This window comes from Botryllus schlosseri, chromosome 4, assembly GCF_051294905.1.
Source record: "Botryllus schlosseri isolate E-star chromosome 4, Bs_hap1, whole genome shotgun sequence".
NCBI classification, from domain to species: Eukaryota; Metazoa; Chordata; class Ascidiacea; order Stolidobranchia; family Styelidae; genus Botryllus; species Botryllus schlosseri.
In genome coordinates, this window is record NC_137239.1 from 18,297,976 (window position 1) to 18,321,428 (window position 23,453).

At 41.1% G+C, this 23,453-nt stretch overlaps 2 protein-coding genes across 4 annotated transcripts in view; one reads left to right on the forward strand and one right to left on the reverse strand.

Annotated features, from left to right (window-relative positions):
* Positions 1-3,864: 3,864 nt before the first annotated feature.
* LOC145437216 (uncharacterized) lies at positions 3,865-5,568 on the reverse strand. The gene is made up of 2 exons (XM_080314410.1): positions 5,145-5,568; positions 3,865-5,089 (listed from the first exon to the last, which is right to left on the reverse strand). Exons 1-2 carry the CDS (start codon positions 5,354-5,356, stop codon positions 4,861-4,863), a joined length of 441 nt encoding a protein of 146 aa, XP_080170536.1. The 5' UTR covers positions 5,357-5,568; the 3' UTR covers positions 3,865-4,860.
* A 14,458-nt stretch (positions 5,569-20,026) lies between these two features.
* The window catches only part of LOC145437219 (transient receptor potential cation channel subfamily M member-like 2), a 122,402-nt gene continuing 118,975 nt past the window's right edge, over positions 20,027-23,453 (forward strand). For 2 of the 3 annotated variants that reach the window (XM_080314411.1, XM_080314414.1), the window contains exons 1-6: positions 20,028-20,326; positions 20,383-20,487; positions 21,308-21,586; positions 22,203-22,283; positions 22,348-22,519; positions 23,211-23,287. In XM_080314411.1, the coding sequence (XP_080170537.1) occupies positions 20,234-20,326; positions 20,383-20,487; positions 21,308-21,586; positions 22,203-22,283; positions 22,348-22,519; positions 23,211-23,287 (807 nt within the window). In that variant the 5' untranslated portion in view covers positions 20,028-20,233. Of the gene's footprint in view, positions 20,327-20,382; positions 20,488-21,307; positions 21,587-22,202; positions 22,284-22,347; positions 22,520-23,210; positions 23,288-23,453 lie in introns of all 3 variants that reach the window. The other variant, XM_080314412.1, reaches the window with a different exon arrangement.

The following is a 23,453-nucleotide window of genomic DNA, read 5'->3' on the forward strand; positions in this document are numbered from 1 at the left end:
CACTATATCGGTAAAATGTAGGCTTATAGGGCAATGTTATATTAACGTCGAAGAATTTCAGAATTGGAGAATTCATCATCATCATCATCATCATCATTGGTTTATTTTTATCAGTTCAATACACCACAAAAATGCGATACAATGAAAAGACGGGAAGGTGTCGAAGCGACTTGGAGTAGTCTATGGAATCAGACACCCACCCTGGCCTAGGCGATGTAAAGAGGAGGCATGCACACTGAATGACAAGATAGTATAGTATAGAAAAAAGAAAGCGACAAGAAATGAGGCGGCATGTTATGGAAAGCGAGATCGATAGGTCAGTCGTGGTCCGGTAATCTTGAGGATGGACTGTATTTATTTAGTAGTAATTGCTTGTATTTCGACTTGAATGTGGACAACTGGACATGCTCGTCGACTGTCGGATGGCCGGCGTGATACTGTTCCATACATCAGGTCCGGCATATTTGATTGAACGATGATCTTTTCGGTCGATCATATGATATTTGGACGACGTGGACGCGCGTGTGTTGTACTTGTGCGCTTTTGATTCCGAGGTAAAGAAGTCATAGAAATATTCGGGGCAACGACCGCAGTGGAACTGAGTAAGAGAATTTAGTAAGAAAAGTTAACCAAACCTAACATAATCGTCCGTCGCTGCAGTTATTATCCCGTTTTTAATGCACTGATTGAACTCTGTGTGACTGCCAGAAAAACAATTTAAGGATGTATGGCTGGCTATCCTCGCGCGTGCTGTATAGATTCCTTGGAAAGCCGCTTAATTATAAAAAAAGCGTGTTACTGAAGAATAAACAATATATTCTCGCGTTTACTGTCGTCTACAACTGTTGGTTTTGCATTAAAATGTAGGCCTACAACCTAATTGTCTTAAGATTCGAAGAATATCACATCGTTCTCATGGAGATAAAATTGAAATTATGTAGCTTGCAAACGTCCAAGCCCCTGTTGCTAAGCTAAAATGTCGCATGCTCAAATGTCGGGCAACCGGCTGGATTAGTGCATACGTCACAACATCACATCGGTGTTTACACGGAAAATATGGCTCACATGATGAGTCCCATGTAGGGACGTTTGATTTCGTGCTACCATGGCGTTATAACCAAGCATTTTATATAGGTACATCACAAATGGTTGAAATCAGATGGCTCTTTTGACGAAAAAAGTTCCCGACCCCTGATATAGGCATATGCTTTCCTGAAAACCTGTGATATTTTCTAAAAGTGATGTTGCTGAACGAGATAAATGTCTATATGATTGTACCGCGCTATCATATTATACACTCCACATAGGCACTATTGCTCTGGAATTTTCGAGACTAAATGCTTTCAATCCGCTCTCAACCTTACTGCTGTTACCGTCTCGTCATCATCGTCCTTTCTACTAATAGCAACAAAATACATGAGATTAAACTGTAAACGCGGACTTTGGAATTTGTTATATTCTTATTAAATCACGATTCTGGTTTTTCTAGATTCCGGGGACCTTCTGAGCCGGAAATGATACAGTAGCGAGACCATGCACTGCTTGATATTAGAATTATATTTTTGTGTAAATAATATATCATCCATGTAAACTGCATATAACGGTCCAACATTGGCGTTTTCACTTCTGTGAATAACTACTTTTTGGTACATTTTTCCATAAAACTCAACTCAGTGTGCACTTCTTGCCTTTTCGAAATTGGGTGTCAATGTCCCCGAGTTGTTCCTATAGTGGTTACAAATGTGAAACCACAACGCCGTAGCCGGGTGATTATAATGTGGAGTACGAACATACTCGATATTTTCTGTCTTGAGGGAATATTCAACGGATGTAACAAATCAACATTTGTGACAAATGTGATGGGTAATACAAGCATTTTCCAATCTACTCAGAATGGCTTAGCGGGCCGGATGAAATCGTCTAGCGGGCCGTATGTTTGACACCGCTGGTGTTGACTGTTACTTCTGCACCTCCGTGAGATTGCTACTCCGCGAGAGGAAACAGGGCTGTAACTATACACTACCTTAGGATTAAATTGAAGATGTTTCGTGACGTTTACCGCGAATCCGCTAAATACTAGTTAATCCTCTAGTTTACCGGAGCACGACCTGGCATATCGATCTCGCCTTCCGACACATGCCACATTTTTTTTGTCACCTGTCCTTTTATATTATCTTCTTTTACTTTTCATTCAATATACATGCCTCCTTTTTTACATCGCCTATAGGGCAAGTGAGTGTCTGATTTCGAAGACTACTCCAAGTCGTTTCGACACTTTCCTATCTTTCATTGTATCGCAGTCTTGTGGTGTCGTGAAATGATGAAAATTGCAGCAATAAATCGAATTGAATTGAATCCGAGAGAATTTCATTTGTGGTATATGCCTACTGCTATTATAATAACATGACACACTCCTTTTTGGAATTTGATGGAAATCTCATATCTCCAATATGACCGACGCCTGGCATCACGCGTAGCTGTGCAATGTGCACCCGAAGCCTTTTTTCGTCCTTCAAGATACCGACCATGTTCCACTATGGATTGCACTATTGCAGCATATTTGTACGTACATGACCTGACCGCGCCTAGTTCCCGCTAGCAAACATGATCAGAGGCGTATGAAATTGATATTGCTGCGTTTGGCCACCTGTAGCGAGTTCACGTCAGATACGGTTCGTATGTCAAGTCGACAACGCCTGTTCGTAGTATCTCCATTCTCCAAAAACACATTTCATAGTTTTCACGAACTTAATCTTCTGTATGATATTACAAGAGAGACGTTCATTCGTGGCGGTGTTATAAAGTTATAAAATGCATATGATTGTGACGTGACTAAAAATTGACGACCGATGTGAGCTCGGGACTCTAAAGTTATGTGGTCACAATTACTTCGTTTCCATGCTCGGCCGACGGTCGGCCGAAAGGCCATGACGCATGCGTTGTACATGTCGGCCGTGTTTCCATGAGCAGACGTAACCCAACCGTGACTTGGCCGAACTAGGTGGGCGAAGCGATCGCGATGACGTTTTTGGCTTACTTACTCAGTAACAATTTCATAATAATCAGAAGATTGCGATAAATGACTCGGTAGGAATGAGCCGAAAGACTTGTAGCGGTCATTCAATCAAATAACACGCTTTGACCTTGAACACGAAATGCATCCAACATGTAAAATGGTCACGATGAACCAATTGCTTAAAACTAACAGAAGATAAAATAAGATGGATAAAAGATGAAAATTGGTGGCATATCTTAGTATGTGGGGGATATAGATATGGGATATCGTGGTCCAATAATTTCGAGCACAGAATAGTAACTTCTCCAGTAGTCTACCGGTACTACTGTTTCGTCGTCATGATTCAGACATGAACGTCCAGTGTCCTGTCGATGATTTGCTTACCAGGGGAATGTGAATAAGTTCACCTAGTTTGTGGTCAAGCGGTATAGTTTGTATTGTATCCATGCACCATAGAACGCAAACCTTCGAATTGTGGCAGCAGCGTATGTGATCAGATCGCGAAGATTTCGGTAGCCTACGGGTAATTCGTAGCAGTACCGGTAATACTAAATTCCGTTGCGATCATAATTCTTGGTTTCTCAAGGCGTCCAAGATCCGTCCGGAGTGCAGCCATGGTTAATTTGATACGAAAAGTGTATTGTAAGTAGCGAATACCAATTAGCTAATCGAAGACACAGCGCAAGCATGGCCGAAGGGCTAAGCCGAAGGATTTACTAGATGGCCGACGAGTCGGCCGACGTGGGTGTGCATCACTGTAAATGCGCAACAAAATTCTCTCGTTCGTCGGCCGAGTCTCTCGAAAATGGGCCCATCGGCCGAGCATGGAAACTATAGAGACTGTAGGATGGAGTGACGACTGATTTAAATGCCTAATTAATATTCATCCGCTACATATTTTGTTTGCATGGTTTTGCAGCAATTATCTTGTAAAAATGAATATTTATGGTATTATTGCCCATATTACTATAAATATTTTATATTATACTGGTATTAGTGCATTGATATACCGAAATATCTATATAAGTTGAACTACTCTATTTACACTGCGCGCAATAATATTTTCAACTCCCTTTAGATCGGTCACGCTCCGCTTTGCGTAGGGAGCTACCCATTGTTACGTGTACCACTATTAATCCCACATGGAATTCAGACGGTGGAAAGTTGAGTTTTTGTTGGATTAATGCATGGTTGTCGATGGTAATGGGTCGGAGTATTGGAGGTTGAATACTTATAACGGACTCTGTGACTAATTGGACGTCCTAATATGTTTGGCCTGATTAGTGAATATCTTGGATACTTGCGTGACGGTCTTGCGTTTGTTGCCGTACGAAGCGATGAATATGCCGGTATATCGCTGCGCAATGCGCACGGTCGGTGAATACCAGCGATGATTTATGATATAATAGCTATTATAGTGGCGTATTATATGATGATAGAAGATAACAATAAAAGGGCAGGCGATGAAAATGAAACGGCAAAACGGAAATAAAATTCTGAGTATTATGCTTTCACAGAAATTTTGATTCCTTTATAACCGATACTTTTTCGTAAAAGTTATGGCCGAAGAATCATTGTGGGAGGATTGGGAATCCATCACCGAGGAGGAAATTTCCCAATGCTTCGAAGGATTGGATGAGTGGAGTGGAATAAGTTGTGACGACTGTGAAGCCATATTTCCCACTGTAAGGGAACTCTTTGCTCGTGAAGATTGTTGATGCACTTGTTCAAGCTGAGGAAAAAGTTTCCACTGCAAGAATGTCTGGTATCAATAGCAGGGAATGGTATATTGTGCAATTCTGTTGAATGTGTGGTGTTAATAATGAAATTTAAAAGCATACCAATCAATATTCTAGTTCCGTGTGCCGGCCTACTGTATGAATAAATATATCAATTGGAATCGTTTGGTGCATTGGTTTCTTGATCTGAGTGAGAGATACCCCGCATACCTTTATGATTGTGCTACATCTTTCAGGCAAATTTAGCTTAGGCAGAGCTCCCACTTTGAGTTGCTTTCTGGTTTTGAGCTGAATGATATCGCTCTCCTCAAAATGATTTTCGCATATTGCGGCTCTATTATAAATTACACAGTTAATTCTGTTGAAGTTGAGACAGCTGCTTTACTTACGTCTCCTTATGGAGCAACGTCTTGATACGATCTCCTTTTGAGGGGTCCCTGATGGAAAGAAGGAGGCTGGCCATTGCTGCGTCCTGCTTCTGGGCCGCTTCATTCCTTAATAGCTCTGGTCTTCGTACCGTGAATAAGGATCTCTTACAAGATTGGTCACTACGCGGATTGTTCACATAGGTACATCCAGGGATGGCGCAGTTGTTGACCATAATTGCCGTGGCGGTTCTATTATTTTTACTGCTAAAGACGCGAAATGTGCAACGGGATATAAGACAATGCGATTTAGCCTAGTGAACAGAAAAGAAGATGTCAAAACGAACAAGTACAGTCTTCCAATGTAACATAGGCCTAATGCCCGATGAAACAGTGTACGATATTGATCTTTTGGATGTATTGATAATCTATTCGTCGCTATTTTTCATCCACTATCCGTGTAGGCTATTCGTTTTTTTCATCGGTTGCTTATCCACAGAAAATAGTTTGGTATCGGTATCAGCGGCTTTCAACGGCCACTCAATTATTACCGCATAAAGCCTTATCAATTATAGCATTGTCTACGAGTTTACGGGATTCGGCCGCAGAGAACTTTATCACTGAATAAGGCATTGCGGGAAATTGATTTTAAACGTGTTCTGGGTGGGGGACAGTTGTGAAATTTTTTTAGTGAGAACATATTGATGCTTCCTCGTAACATGCAAAATTTGAACCGTCTAGCCAGAATATTTCCACCCTTTTTCGGCACTCAAATTCGTCCATGCATTTCCGAAATCGCATATACTTTTACATGTAAAATAGGACAATCGGACTTTCGCAAATGGAATTTTACTACGCAAAGTCAAGCGTGACGGTTCTAAACTTAGAACAATGGGTCGTCGCTCCATCCTACAGTCTCTATAATGGAAACGAAGTAAATCACAGGCTCGCGTTTGATTTCTGAACAATGGCTTTTTATTGGGGCGTTCCTATCTTGCAACCATCAGGCCTGTAAGTACGGAACCTCGATCCGGAACCGCGGGCGAGAGTAAGACTTCGACGGCCTTGCTACATATGATCGTTCACTCACGACCTCGTGTATTATTGACAAGTTATTTGTGAATTCACTTTGATAAAATAAAAGAAAGTTCTCACCAGAGGGATCTGGTATATCGCAGGCGGCCGTCTATATTTATGAGTCAGGTCATTTGTGAATCCACTTTGACAAAACGAATCAAAGTTCACGCAGCTGAACCTCGATATTTATGAGTCAAGTTATTTGTGAATTCACTTTGATGAAATGAGCCAAAGTTCACGCCCGAGCGATCTGGTATATCGCAGGCGACCCTCGATATTTATGAGTCAAGTATTTTGTGAATCAACCCTGACAAAAGGAATCAAAGTTCACGCAAGAGCGATCTGTATATTGCAGGTGACCCTCGATATTTATTAGTCGTGTTATTCGTGAATTCACTTTGAAAAACACGAATCAAAGTCCACAAACGCATAATCACGATAGCACTCAGCTCACTTATGTCAAAAGTAATGGAATGAATGAATCGTTCATATATGCCAGTATTTGCCATTTGTTTCTGTTTATGTATATTTTTGATTAAAACAAATTGTGCTCGTTGACATTGCCGAATCTGGGTATTTAGGTGTGACTAGCGTATCCTGCAATTGTAATTATTACAGGTTTGCGGCATGTCTGCAATTTCGTTATCAGCGCAACCATGCCGGCCGATTGTACAGTCCGATAAAATTGACCACTATATGTATTTCGCACAGCGTACTGATGCTGATTTCAGTAAACGAACGATCCTGTACAAAATCGACCTCATCGTTAAAAACGTGGATTTCATCGCGCGCTATGAGAAACACCATCTCCAATCGCGATTCGACGACCAAATACACGTCTACCTTCTACAAATTATAGTGCATTATTTGCATCGATGAGGGCTGCAAGGCGCGTTTAAAATATTTTGTGAACCATTTTTGTGATAAATATTCTCGGAGCGCAAAGTTGAACATGAACAGTGTTTTATTGTGTATGCCTGCTAGTTGGAATTTATTCCAGTGCCCATAATATTAATCCAATTATGCTTTGCTAACGTAAATCGTGAAATGCAGCAATATAGTCAGAATCGATGTTTTAATCAGCAACCAATTGTCGCGATGCGAGCTACTCTATACTAAGTAAAAACCCATTGTGTTGGCGGTAAGAGATAATTACTGATTGGCCGCGCGCGTCTGTAATCATAATTAGAGCCCGACCGATTATCGGTTCGCCGATAATATCGAGTCGATATTAGACCACGAAAGAATTATCGGTATCGGCCATTGAAGGTGAACAAATATCGGCAATTTTCGTGACGTCACAACATGATAGTATCAAGTCAGAAAACTATAATTCTTGACCGCTAGATTTAGAATGTTGCTATATTTCATATATCTTACGCTTTCAAGGTGTGCAGATGCAGCCTTTTTAGTTTATTTCATGTTCAAGTATATGACAATGGCTGTAAAGTTAATAAAAGAAATGCTCTGAAGTTTTGAAAATGCGCATTTTGAGGTAGATTCCACCTTATTTAAATATCGGCTGAATATATCGGTGTTATCGGTGAAGGTGTTAGATATCGGTTTTATCGGTATCGGCCCAAAAATCCAATATCGGTCGGGATCTAATCATAATTCTTGTCTGTCTTTCCTGTTCCAGAATCGTTGCGTGTTACTGCTCAGTCCAGCGACGAATGCCGAGCGCGCGGCAATCAACGACCTAATTCCGCAATCATCTCAGCGGGAGATCGCGTCGCGTTGCATTGTGCCATGCGATATTCGAGCATATACCAATCTCGCTAATTGGCCACGGCACCACGTAACACTGATAATACGACTTGTTGAATTGCAACTGAATATTAGCGGCAGAATGGTCATTTCAAATGGACCTGGTTTTGCGTTTCAAAACGAGGGGGTTTCGACACCACCCTGGCTACGCGCCTACCGCCACCCCATGCAAAATATAAGTCGGCGCCTATCTCTACATAAGCCCATGTCACAATCAAATTATCTCCCTGCTTTTCCCCGACACCTCCCACAGTCCCGATAGTGACTATAGTTCATTCTAGATTAGGTAATTTTGCCAATGTAGCATCATTTCATGTCCACAAGCCTCATCTACTATTGATATCTCAGAATATTTTAACAACTTTTCATGATAATTTTGACTTTCCGCTCCCATCTCTCGAGCACGAAGTTTTGCATCTATAACTCTACGTTACCATGTTTGATTCTAGCTAGCATAGGGTTACCATATTTTTGTGGACCAAATTCCGGACACTCTGTAGCACCCACTAGCGGATTTTAAAATGAGGTATGACACATTGTCTGTCAATATGACGTCACAATAGCAAAGCTGTGTCTATCGATCAGAGGTGGTCACGATCCGGATCAAGAGCCGCTATAATTTTATGTCGGTGCATTTATGTGGTTGTGTGTTGTAACCAGGAGCGAAGCAAGATACTGATCTTGAGCCCCCATAGGGTAATTGATGCAACTTCTGGGGGGCTTACTTTATACATCTGGTTTCTATATACATCTGGTCATTAAATTTCGTGAATGAAATCTGTCTATAATACTGGTTCTTCCGTGTATTACTATAAAATTTTGATTCTCTCACCGCCCACATGATCATATTTAGCGGGAGAGCTGGTGGAGGATTAGGGCTGGGCACAATGATTCGAGTACTCGAATCTGAATCGAGTATTAATTTTAATGATTCGAGTCGAGTAGTAAAAGACGATTTTTTCGAGTACTGAAATTATACTCTTCTCGCCACTGAAAGTCAATTTATCAACGGGAATTATAGTTTCGATACTAGTTTTCACTGACGAAGCCTTGAAACCTTGATTGACCGTACCGTATAGTATACGAAACATATAGTACAAAGTTACGAACGTTACTAGAAATAACACATTTCCGAAGTCATGATCCTCCCACAACATTGTCACCAAGAACAATGAAATCGGCATGGTCGAAATAATACCAAAGTATCTTTAATGTGATGGATAACAGGAATAATAGTCTTTGTGGTCGCATAAAAGGTACATATTTGAACTTTGACATATTACATTCTGTTGTGACGTCATAATGCGTGATACTCGATTACTCGACTCGACTCGAAGCATTTTACGTGATTCAGAATCGAATCAATCCGGTACTCGATTTTGCCCAGCCCTATGGAGGATGATGACTTCGAAAATGCAAGGAACGGAATTATACAGAGTAAAGTCATGCCATGTCACACGGATAAAACTATGAGCCTAAATGCCGCTCCGCTCCAGCAGGTTGCACACCCGGGGGTTTTCAACCTTTTATGGTCGCGACTTCATTTCTAATTTGAAAATGTTCTGTGGCCCAGCTCATTACTGAAAAACGGTCAGCACACCTGCTCATCTTCGCGAACCCCAGAATAATGGCAAATGACTCCCAGGTTTGGAGCCACTATCTTTGACTAAAGCATCTAAACGACCTTAACCGACTCTAGGAATACACCGTTCTCCTATAATTGCGATTACAATTAGACTTAATTCAGTAAATGATGGATTATTTATTTACTTATTTGCGATTGCATGTTTTGCAAGGGCGGTGGTTCACATACTAGAATGAATGAATGTGAAACAAAATCGCGCCCAGCGCGAAGAAAAATTTCAAGTGGCAGAAATCTGCCCAAAAATAATATCCTTTTTGTTGATTTACGAAAAAAAAAATTATCATATTTCAAGCCTTCAAAATTCCGGACATTTAGGCATATTTTAGAAATTCCTCCCGGACGCTGTCCGAACATCAACTCTACTACAAAGTACAAGAAGTGACAACAAATTGTTTAGTAATGAAAAATACAAAGCTTCGCAATATGAATGCAAAATGCTGCTATTGCCTCAAAGCAAGAATAAATAATTGATCGAATAGTTTGAAATACTGAACAGTGCGACGGCATAATAAAAAGACACAATTATTATATATAGTACAAATCTCATTCACGCGTAGACTAACAATACATATACTGTAGAACAGGGGTCGCCAACTCAAAACGGGTCGCGGGCCACTTTTCAAATTCCGTAGAGGCCGCGGGCCGCATGAATTCAGTATCGAGATGATATTGGCCACACAGGGATATCTAGTACTCTGGAGTTCTAGATATCCCTGAGGCCACAGTTTCACAACCTCGTTTTAAAAACTTTACATAGGTAGAACTCTATGCTCTCTAACATGGGCGATGGACATGGTTACTACAAAAAATAATAATATTTTATTGAAGAAATACAAATGCAACAAAAATATCATGATCCTCATTCATTCTATTTTGAACTATGAGCTGCACACGATACCTGGCAGCACTTTTCAGCGACTAAAGAATTGATATTAGGGTTAGCTAGACACGGTATTTTCTGCAAAACTATCTCATCGTAAACTTTGATCTCGTGGGAAATCCTAACGTAGTTTGCTAAGCGTCTCGGTCTTGGCAGTGTCTGGGACATTTTACATCAAGGCAATATGCCCATGTCCATTCATATCAGCTAATTCTTCCTCCATGGAATGCTATTACCATCGCTGAAGCCATATCAGATAGTGAGTAATAGTGACGTTGGGCACAGGAGTCTAGCATATCTTGAACAAGAACAACAATATTTTTAATGTTTGAAGAGCTTCTTGGAGGTACAGAACTTCAATATACAATTGAATAGTATATTCATATTGAAATAAACCCGAATATTTTCGGCTGACACTCGTCAGGGGTAATAGTCAGCAGCTAGTAAGGAATTTGAATGAACGTTATATATCAACAATCGTATCACAAAATATGACGTCACCAGCAGGAAATTTCGAATGAGAGAGCGTTCAAATGTACTATGGCATCGGTAAATATCTGTTAGATAATCCGATTTGTGCGAATACTTATCGAGGCGACAGATTTCGCGTCGTTGGGAAGGGCCGTTCACACTTCCATTTGTGTGCCTTGGAGTCGACTTTGATCAAAATACACCAACCCAAACTCTGTCAACAAAAGGAGTTCGTGCACCACCTGAAAAGAGTACATCATCATCATCATCATTGGTTTATTAGCAATTTTATCAGCTCAATACACCACAAATTCGATACAATGAAAAGATAGGAAGGTGTCGAACGCTCTCTCATTTGAAATTTCATGCTGGTGACGTCATATTTTTTGATACGATTGCCGTTGATATACAATGTTCTTTCCAATTCTTTACTAGTTGCTGACGATTCCCCCTGACGAGTGTCAGCCGAAAATATTCGGGTTTATTTCAATATGAATATACTATTCAATTGAATATTTTTAATCAACAATCAATTTCTGCATTTCAAAATGCTTTCCTAAACGTTCTTCGTAAATCTGAAATAATGTCGCGGGCCGCAAAACATGACTTGTGGGCCGCATGCTGCCTGCGGGCCGCGTGTGTTGGTGATCCTTGCTGTAGAATACATTGACACAGTGCATTGTCTGTGGAATTGAAATTTTAAAAGGAAGGACGTTTAAAATTGGTGAGAAGGCATGCTATTACAGACCACAACTAATTTACAGCATGGCCTATACTGTTTTTAGTAGGCAATGTTTACAGTAACGAAAAGAGGATGACTGTATACAGCTGATTTCTCAAACTAGTCAAATAATTCGTTCATAGGGTACTCCCAGCATAGCAATTTTCTGCGTCAGATGAGCTTGCCATTAGGAAGACCGTCCTTCGGTGGTCACACGTGGCATGGTGGTCAATATTTCGGTCGGACGAACGCTTTTCTGTAATGCATCTTGTCAGTTATCACAGATGATGAGTAACCAAGTTAGAAAGATAGAATAAATCCGCATTTCTTTCCTTTGCTTTGGATAACTTTTCCAAGAGGCAAGTCTTCTTCGAAATAAGTGTGATATGTAATAATAGCTCTTTTAGCAGTAAGATCTGTTCACTGCTGCTTGGACTAGGCATTGCTTCTGAAGTATGATGTTGACTGCAAATACAGTCTAACGCAGGGGTCACCAACACGCGGCCCGCGAGGTCATATTTTGCGGCCCGCGGCTTGAAAAACGCTCCGTAAACCATTTCAAAATGCCGAAATTGATTTCAGTTTAAACATATTGTTGTTGTTGTTCAAAGTAAGCCATTTTACTGTGCCCAATATCACTATACCTTCGGTTCGGCATGGTAATATCATTCTGGAGGAATAATTTGCTGATATGAATGGGCATATATTGCTTTAGCGTGCAATGGCCCACCACTGCCAATTAGACCGGGAGGCTTGATATTAAACGACTTCGGGCTCACCAAGAGACCATGCTTTACGAGGCGATAGTTTTCCAGCAAATAGGCTACCGTGTCCATCTATAACCAACCCCAATATCGATTCTTTCATCCTGGGACGGCAAATCTGCGGCAGTAGAACAAAAATTATGCGGCCGTCGACACTCAATTCAATCAGGATGTGTTGGCGGCTGTCAATATTATGCAAATTGAATTTACGAATTGACTCCCTAATTAATGAAATGTTTAAATTATTCTTGAAATTTTCTTCGCGCTATGCGCGTTTAAATACGACTTGATTTTGGATTTTATTACAGCAGTGTGTCCTTTGTAATCTGAGCCCCACAGTACAGATGCGAACAGCAGAGAAAAATGATGCGCCCCATAAAGAAATACCAATTTTTAATCGCGTTGTCCTCATCCCGAATTTATTTTATTTTATAGTTGGCCTGCGTTTGGGTGAATCCAATATATTTCCACTATAACGACAATTCTAATGGGATATCAAGAAATAACTGCATGCAACATAGGGGACTAATGAGAATTGGCCCTCCCAAAGATGCACCACATCATTAACTTCTCTAAGTTTGTGAAGACACTCCCTGCATAAACTCTACCGGTGAATCTGATCACATGGGCCGAGAAAGGATGAATATTTGATAGTAATATGTGAAACTATACTAATATTTAATGACGAAATTAATTCCCTTATGAAGATGAAAAATTTTTCGCGCTTTGCGCGACTACAGTACGGATCCCTGTCGCTATTCACGACTATATTCATGACTATATTCACGATCTCGGTGCCCATAGTAGGCCGTTATGAGTAAATAGATTTGTCCGGACTGTACCAGCAATGGACATGGTGAATTTAACGTGGATGTTTGGCCCCAGTTTGTTCATTACCACTATATGCACCGGAATGCGACCGCGGGCTACAGGATTAATCAAAATGCGGCCGTTAATGGCAGAAAGGTTGGCCAACCGTGTTTTAGTTGCTACAGAGTGTTGTCAGGTATCGTGCGCGGCTCATAGTAGAAAATATAATGACATTGATGAGCATGATATTTTTTGTTGTATTTGTGTTTGTTCAATAAAATGTTATTCATTTTGTGGTGGCTATGCCCATCGCCCATGTAAGAGAGCAGTGGCGTAGCAGGCACTTGGCGGTTATGGCTCTGCGCCAGGGGCGGCAGCTGGCTCCAAGGGGGCGGCAAAATGAGGCTACACAGTGTACACAGCCGGCTAAAAGCAGCGTAATTGGTAGTCCTATAGCTGGCATCCCGTGAGCTAAAATTTAATCAAACTGGTCTCAATCAAAAGCTAGTGTCGCACTGATTCCGAAAACACGAATTAATATCTTAATATGGCAATAGAACCACTCCAAAATAGCCGTCAAGGCCGATTGTTCCTAACAATCGGAGCGCCGGAATCAGGTCAACAATAGCTTTCGATTAAGATCAGTATTGTTAAATTTGAGCGCTCGGAGGGCCTGGCCAACTATATGATGACCAATGACCATGACCATTGACCAATTATGCTGCTATTAGCTGGCTCAGCTGCAGGCCTGTCTGGGTATTCAAGTGTGACAACTAAACTTGAAGCTCAAACTAGGTTTACCGGCATAGCCTACACCACTTAATGATGTTTGGATTTTTTAATCCCCACGCGCTGCTGCAAAGCGAAAGTCACAATTTATTCACCAGCGCTTTTAATAGCACCTATGACGACGAGGTGAACTTTTTGGAGTTAGCTGTGGAAATTGACGGATTTTAGAGGCTGGTATGGAGCAGTGGTTAGTTAATGCAAAGCTGCTTGATTCGACACCATATTTATGCTCGTGCCTGAAACTTTATCTGACCATTGGTGTTTCAATTGCAAGCTGTGAGAGGAGCTTCTCAAAGTTCAGACTGATTAAGTCTTATTTACGTTCTACCATGAATGATGATCGGCTATCAGCTCTATCCATTCTGTCTATAGAAAGTGACTTTATACGTTCAAAATAGAATTGAAGATAACCTTGAATTCGAGGTTATTATCGCTGATTTTGCTTCAGTGAAAGCACGAAAAGTTAAGCTTTGAGGCGGCCATTGATTTCTATTTGCACAATACATTCGTTCGCTATTTCTTGTCCGTCTTATTTTCAGAGGTGGTCAAAGTAGTCAAGAAAGCTACTCAAGTAGAAGTAGAAGTAGCGACTAAAAAATCTACTCAAGTACGAGTAGAAGTACTTCTTCCATAAGCAACCTAAATCTACTTGAAGTAGAAGTAGAATTGACTGACTTTAAAAGTACTCAAGTAAGTAAGTAGTTGTGAAAACGATCATAATTCGTTCACATGGATTGTAAAAAGGTGTAAATTGAGCTATACGATAGTTGACGAGCTTGATTCATATTGATGCATACCAGCAGGTATCTAATTTTCGATAGCATTAGCAATTAGCATTCGTCCACATCATGTGATGAAAATGACAATATTGATACGGAAATACGACGCTAATCTCTGTTTGCTCGAACAGCACGTTTTAGAAAATAGCATGGTATGGCGCCATCCCCCATACTATAAGCCTTATAGTATAAGGCCCGTAGTTTAGTCGAAGAGCAATATGGAGAAGTTGTATAGGATACGGTGTAATCACTTTGCGCGATTAGTGAACGTTAATACAAAATATGGTGGACCGTAAAAATTCCATATTGTGTAGCATTATTTTCAGAAATTAAAGGCATTACTACACTTGCTTTTATGCTTCAACATATATGTTGTCCAGCCAAAAGAACTGATACTAATTGTAACTCAAAGTATATGATACTGGGAATTGAAAGGGAAATATAAATACTACTTCTAAAAGCAGAACATGTATTTCTGTTTTTTAGTCCAGAAAGTTTCAAAGGTGGTATGCTAAAACAGCTCTGAAACTAAAAAAAAGTCAGAGTCCACCTTTCCAGATTAGGACACGCCATGGACATGCTAGATCAGTGGTTCTCAACCGCCGGTCCGCGGACCGGTGCCGGTCCGCGACGACATTCCTGCCGGTCCGCGAGGAGTATTACAATTTTATACTTTAATTTCAAGATGCAATGTTGAAGGCTGTCCTTTGATAAAATAAATAAAACATCTAATTTTAAACTGATTCAAAACTTCGTGAGGTAACATTAGGGCTAGAAACGTGTTCGATTTGAATTAAAGTACAAGACGTTTCATTTGACGACATGCGAGCGACAAATACAGAACAGATACGGGCTCACTCATCGCTAAGCAGCGCATGCAGTTTGATCATTGGTTTTCGATTCATTTATTTTGTGCAGGACCGTAACTGGGGCACCCCAAACCACCCAATTGGAGAGGGGCCGAGCTTGAAAAGGGCCCAAAATTATTTCGCAAATGAATATAAATCATAGCGTTTTATTTGAAACTTTTTCCAACATTTTTCAATTTCTTTTCGGGCTTTGCACGATTTAGTGTCCTTAAATGTCTTGCTTATTAGGTGCCCTTCTCCGAGAAATACGTATGATTTATAGGCATTTCGGCGTCAGCCATTGCCGCACCACGACGTATCCACACATAACGAAGTTTAGGTTAACATATGGGACTCCGAAATTTGGGCCTAAAATTCGACCGCGAGAAAAGCGCTTCAGTCGTGAATGATCGAAAATTGTCGCCATTGTCGCGATAAGCTACGTAAACTATCTGCTTACGCTGAGTAGAATGGATGTGATCACAAGTATAGGTGAAAACATCCACCCAAGTGTAGGGTCTTCGGGCGCAGCCCCCGGAAGTTTGGCTTATCGCCCTGTGGGGGCCCCAAGATCAACGTTTTTGGGGGTGGGCTGACGAAGTGCTTTTTCGGCCCGGATTTGCGGATGGCCGGTATAGCTGCTGTAATGTGTTTTCTTGCGGCACGCACTGTATTCGCAGTCGCCGGAGTAGCCTGCATCTGGTGACAGTGGGCAATGAGCAAGGTAGCACGACAAGGTGCTTGGTTCGACTCCGATACGCTTCTTCTCTTGATATTGTCGGCCGGTATTTAAACCCACGGCCTTTGGCGCGAAAGACTGTAAACGACTCTGAGCGGTAGCACGTTTATCTGGACAAGGCAATTTTACCTTAACTTGGCTGACTCACTACCATAAAATCACATGGATGCTATCATGAATATTATTGCATACGATCAAAACCCTCCAAATGTCACTTTCTAGCATCATATAATTGCCAAAAACGGTTGCATACTTTACATTTTGGCTTCAATTCAATTTTGACAGTTCACCGGTCCGCCAGACATTTTTTGAAACTTTACCGGTCCGCGAGGCGAAAAAGGTTGAGAACCACTGTGCTAGATGACGATATGACAAGTAAATGCTAGATTGCGAAACATCAGTTTCAAACGTTATGATGAGCCATATATGCTGTGATGAATTATTTCATATGAGTGAAGGGCGACAATGTGGTGTGAACGGAGCCACACCAACCCTCTACCTAAATTATATTCACCGATACTTTCATGAAATCATACCGGCCACTCTGTATCCACTGCGCGCGAAGCGCGACGAAAATTTTGGGTTTTACCAAACATTTATGAAAATTAAATGTTGATACTCCGTAAAAACAGCCCCGAAATTCCTCAGGCTATCTTCATGATTGGAAGATTGAACTACTTCTACTTGACAAACTGAAAATAGCGAAAAGTAAGTAAGTAGATCATAAACTATTACGAAGTAGAAGTAGAAGTAGCGGAAATCAGATCTACTTGAGTAAGTAGCAGAAGTAGAGGCAAACTGTTTGAGTACTTCGAAAAAGTAGAAGTACTTCGTTACTGACCACCTCTGCTTATTTTTGGCCTTATTAACGTTGAGACGGTGAGGCTGAGATGCGGCATATTATTTGTAATTATTTGTATTGACAAGATTGCTTGAAAATCAATAGATGATATGTCGAAATTTGCTGCTGTCTACTTAGGGAGGGGGCGGCATTTAAGCGAGAGCCAGGGGCGGCAGCACATGCTGCTACGCCAGTGTAAGAGAGCACAGCACTGTACTTACGTAGAGTTATCATACGTGGTTGGTAAGCTGCGTTGGCTATACGTTAATCTCGATATTGAAGTCATGCGGCCCGCGGCCTATAGGAATTTGGAAAAGTGGCCCGCGACCCATTTTGAGTTGGCGACCCCTGGTCTAACGCATGAATAAAATACACATGAAAAAAATAAAAATGTTCATAATTACGAGAATAATCAAATATGACCAATGACCATTGACGTAGTGAATCTACTTTTTCATGTAACCAAGTAGCTTTCCTACTAGCCCCACTTGTTTTGTTATTACACTACTTCCACTTTTAGTTTCTGACTGCTAATAAGCAGTGCTTTATTACATTTATTCTGGCAAGTCAAGAATACTCTGCACACATAACGTAACGTCATAGCAACTCCATGACAGCATAATAGCCTGTTTACCGGACAGCGGATAATGATCAGATATGAAAGGAATTCGCAGCACCATGTCGGTGTGCACTGTGCAGTGGTCCAACACATGTCCTTAGTTATCTCTGTCCTACGTTGTAAAGTGCTATGCTAATACTGATATTTATAGCCTTTGTACAGGCTATGCCGATACCCTCGATGATATCTGAGATACCTGCGATATCTCAGCAGGTGCATGCGGGGCCGTTGCTTTGGCGACTTTCGAGTTTCGATCCGATGTGTTATTGTGTTTACATCTTGTCAGCTGTTGTAAGACAGTGTAATCCAGTGTAGGCCAGCAAGACGAATGAATTCAGTTTGTTTCTACCGCAATCAGACGAAAAGTGGTACCGTAGTATACCACCATGCCGCGATAGGAGATCATCCTTATAATATAACGTCAAACATATTGTTTACCTATTTATCGGCCGAGTTGTCAGCATAGAAAAGAGGGTATTATACCAGATGGGAGTTCGACATTGCTCAAGTATTTCCTACCATTGCTACCAAGCGACGAGCGACTGACCGTTTTCTGCAGACGTGCTCTCCCTGAATGGCCCAATAATAACACGAACTCCTTCCTTATTATAATTCATGAAGAAATCTCAAAAGTAGGCTATATCTACAGCCTACCAGTACCAGTTGTTGGGGTAACCCTAAAAGGAGGGAACGCGGAAACTGCGGAAAACGCGGAACTCGCGGAAACGGCCCCTAAAACGCGGAAACTGCGGAAAAAGCGGGAAACCTCGATTCCTAAAGCGCTGAAATAGAGGGAAACGCGGAACGCGGAACAGTCGGTCATTGACCTTTATATATCACACAGTAGGCACTAAAACGAGGAAACAGCTGAACGCGGGACAGTCGGTCATCGAGGTGGGATATTAGGGTTGGGCTTGGGGAGGTGGGATATTAGGGCTGGGGGAGGTGGGATATTAGGGTTAGGGGAGGTGGAATATTAGGGTTAGGTTAGGGTTAGGGGAGGTGGGATATTAGGGTTAGGGGAGGTGGGATATTAGGGTTAGGGGTTAGGTTAGGGTTATGATTAGGGTTAGGGGAGGTGGGATATTAGGGTTAGGGGACGTGAATATTAGGGTTGAGGGAGAGGGTGATGTTAGGGGAGGCGGGATATAGGGTTGGAGAGAGGGGGATGTTAGGGTTGGGGAGAGGGGTGATATTAGGGTTGGAGAAGAGGGTTAGGGACATGATATCCCACCTCCCCTAACCCTAATCATAACCCTAACCTAACCCTAAGCGAGATAGTGTAATGGTTATGCGTCCGGCTTCTCGAGCGGTAGGTCGTGGGTTCGATCCCCGGCCGAGTCATACCAAAGACTTGAAAATTGGTATCCGCAGCTATCCTGCTAGGCGCTCAGCGATCACGGATAGCATGGAGGAGAAAAAAAAACGGGGGCGCAGACTAGATGACCTCATGGGGCCGTATCGCAACTCCGTCGTCAAAGCATCTCGATGGTGCAGGCGAAAAAGAATATCATATCTCTCTCTCTCTAAGCTAACCCTAATATCCCACCTCCCCTAACCCTAATATCCCACCTCCCCTAATCCTAATATCCCACCTCATAACCCTAACCTAACCCTAATCATAACCTAACCCTAACCCTTCTAATCCTAACATCCCCCTCTCCCCCAACCCTAATATCTCCCCTCTCCTCAACCCTAATATCCCCCTCACGTAACCCTAATATACCCCCTCCGCCAACCCTAATCCGTCTCTCCCAAGGAAAAAACAATTTATTTTTACGTTTATAAATTTTTGTATTGTAAAACGAAGAAGCGCCATCAACAGTTCTCTGCCATTTATGAGTTCTACTTCGCCTCACTCTGTCCCGCAGTTTCGTCGTTTTAGACTTTAGAGTTCCTCTATGAGATCTACAAATGTCAATGACCGACTGTCCCGCGTTCCGCCTTTTCCTTTGTTTCCTCGTTTTAGTGGCTACTTTGTGATCTATAGAGGTCAATGACCGACTGTTCCGCGTTCCGCGTTTTCCTCTTGTTTCAGCGCTTTAGGAATCGAGGTTTCCCGCATTTTCCGCAGTTTCCGCGTTTTAGGGGTCGTTTCCGCGAGTTCCGCGTTTTCCGCAGTTTTCGCGGTCCCTCCTTTTAGGGTTACCCCAGTTGTTGCAATGCACACTGGGGGTACGTGGCTCCTAACAATGATAGAAAGTGTTTACTGACTTTCATTAGTAAATCACATTCTTAGTTTCTTAATTATCTACTGACCTTGGAAAAAAAATCATACTGAAAATACTCTTTTATTACGGAACGGTATAGCACAATGGCATCTCAACTAGCTCAATAAGGCACTTACTCTTACCTTAGTGATCATGACATCACGCAAGGTCTACCCAAAACGGATTACCACCTTGTCTGGGGTCTCTGATTTCCGCCTGAAACACAAAGCCAAGAAGAATGTCAGTGTAAGTAAGACTCTGTTGCTGTATTGTTCAATATGTCTTATGACTGTCATTTTAAGGGGATTGATGCATTCATCACAAACAACATCAAGCAAGGAAATGGCGATCCGACCGACGCATATGGGCAAATTGAATTTGGTAGCGGCACTGCTAATACTGCCAAGGTGAGACATAAATCATACTGAATTTTTTTTGATTGGTTATAATCGCCAATCAAAAAAAATTATCAACAGCAACGGCGTAACAAAATGAAAATTAGTGAATCCCAATAAATTCTGTGCTCTCTCTAACATATGTTTTGAGATAGTGAACAACAATGGCAATAACAACAATAGGAGGGGACTAAATGAAATTTTTACCAACTGAATACGCCAAGGGCTATATTTGTCTATCGCCAGCAATATACGTTTTATTCTATGTCAACTGGAACATATTCTATGTTCAGTAGAAATTAAATTGGGACGTATGAAAAATCTTAGTTCAATTATTTCAGTAGCAATTTAAAGTTACTTCGCTCCCCAGTTCTTACATAATCGTTTGAGTAGCATGTTTCTATCTTGTTTCAATGTGTAAAATTGGCTTCTCTTGAGGAAATGTGTCTTTCAAGTAGAAACAATGATTGGCCTAGAAAGTTTTTTAACTTCATGAGTGTCTCAAATATCTGGCATCGAATGATTTTGACCCACAGGCCAATTGAGGTTTTTCACTTGTTTCATTGTAACCGTGTACTTGTACACAGTAAATGTTGTTGTGATAGTAGGTCTACCCACCATTATGAATTACAGATAGGCTATTTTTGTGTTGCATTTGCGTAATGTCAAGATGCATTGTCTGCCCTCGTTTTGCTTTCTTGTATCTGGCCTTCTGAACAAAGAAGTAAAATTCCTTTTTCTAGCTAGATGTTGTAGTCATGAGGCCCACACGGTCTACTACGCCATTCTTGGTCGGCACTAGTGATAATATACGACACATTTCGGTTTTCAGTACGTCAAAGTGTCTAACACTACCAGAGTGGAGATCATCCATCAACTCATCACAAAGCATTGGAACTTGAAAACTCCAAACTTGATCATATCTGTAACCGGTGGAGCAAAGAACTTCACGCTACGAACTCGGCTCAAAGAAGTTTTCAGGAGAAGTTTGATCAAAGCTTCGGAAACCACAGGCGCTTGGATCACGACGGGAGGAACAAGAACAGGGGTGATGAAGCACGTCGGCAAGGCTGTGGAACAATACGCCGCTGTAAAAGATGATGAAAAGAGGGTACGACTCTAATGTTCTATAGACAGCGAATGGACTTATGATTATGGATCTTATTATTCTGAGTATGGTGTATGCCGAGCCAGTCAAACTATGATATTCTGTTTCGGGAAGAATTAGTCCAAGTTGCCTACATTAAAAAACGCCCAGTTGTAGGTGTATATCAAGTTCTTTTTCCAACACCCTTGTATGAACGTCATTTGGCAAGGTGTATGCCTTCGCTACGAAAGGGTTAACTTTCTCACCCTTGAGTTCCAGCGTAAACTTGTAGGGTAACCCCAAATACATATAATCAGAAAAATCGAGAACATACATTTGTTGCTATTTTCAATTTAATATCATTCTTCACTGCAATCATTTCAATGTGGTATCTTACAGGGACATAGCCTACAGGGCTAAAGGCGTCCCTTCACCAATTTTCAACCTGTTCATTGTGACATCATCTGTTGAACTGCAGACGTCGTAATCATTCTGCGTCGTCATATAATTTTTTTAAGAAGTTTTGCCCAAATTTTCGTCAACTTAACCTATCAGGTCTCAATTATACAAAATTTTGTCACCATTTTCTTTGAAACTTTTGGTTAATATTTAAAAATGTATTCTTTAACCAATTATTTAGGTAGTAACAATTGGGGTGGCGCCATGGGGCGTTATACACAAAAGAAATGTGCTGTTAAATCACCAGCGAGCGGACCAAATGGTAAGGATCTTGGTAGATCTTGTTTTGTTGCGCACTTGATTGAAAAAAAACTCATCGATCACAGATACCTAAGGTTTATGACGCTGAAGAAGGTTTTGAAGGCAGCGGTACCTTGCTTGACCATAACCATTCCCATTTTATCTTGGTGGACAATGGGATGGAGGATGATCGAGACGGAGCTTCGGCGATCTACGGATCAGAAATTGAATTGAGAACAAATCTAGAAGGCTATCTGGGTCAGTAGTAAAAACTGTGCGAAATTAGAAATAGTCTATGATAAATACAACTATTTCGCCACTGTAAGTAACTAACTTGAATGCATCCTGCTTACGCTCTCAGTTCCATTTGAAGTAATTCACTTTGTTACTGTCCAGTGTCCACCTCTGGTCATATTAAGTATGTTATATTGTTTGAATCTTTTCACTTCCGCTGACATGGCTTCTCTGAAATACTGTTTAAAAATGCCCATGGCTGGTATTGATTGTAATCGCATATCAAAATAATATAGCCCAGTTGACAAGATGTGATATTAGCAACCATAATTGTATATTTTATCTTTATTGTATGCAATTCCAGGAAAATACCTTTGGAAATTTCCATTTATGTGTGTGTGAATTTACACTACGTTGTGAGAAGAGATGTGTATCGCTTGTAAGGGCGGCGAATTCCATTTTGGTTCAATTTTCAAATGACTCCTTCCCTTGTTGCAAGAAATGTTAATGTATTAAGTTCTTTATTTCGAGATGCGCTTATGTACTGCAGCCATAGCTAACAATGTCGCTAGCGGTCAAATCAGTTGGGATTTACTGTATATGGCAGATCATTGCGTTTCTCCTATGAAGTGTGATATTCATAATATGGGTCATGATGGTAATTTGTGAAATGCCTTCGATGTTATGATTACTGAAATGTGATAATATTTTGAAGGTGGTCTACAAACATCACGCCGAGTCAACGTTTTGATTGTCTGCGTCATAGTCCAAGGAGGTCCAGGCTCGCTGAAAGTATGTCTAATATTTATTTGCTATATTCCACTTGTGACAAAGATATACTTTTGAATATTTGTCCTGAGTGTGAAGTTTTTGATCAAATTATCAAATAAATCTAAACTCATAGGAAGGCAATTAGATATTCAAGACTGGAATTAAGTAACCTAATAATTTGACTCCG

What these genes read in the sequence shown, in the direction of transcription:
- LOC145437216 (XM_080314410.1), bottom strand. Translation starts at nt 5,356, where the DNA reads ATGGTCAACAACTGCGCCATCCCTGGATGTACCTATGTGAACAATCCG. An exon ending in ACGTTGCTCCATAAGGAGAC is followed by an intron (nt 5,090 to 5,144) that starts GTAAGTAAAGCA and finishes AATTTATAATAG; the next exon opens with AGCCGCAATATGCGAAAATC.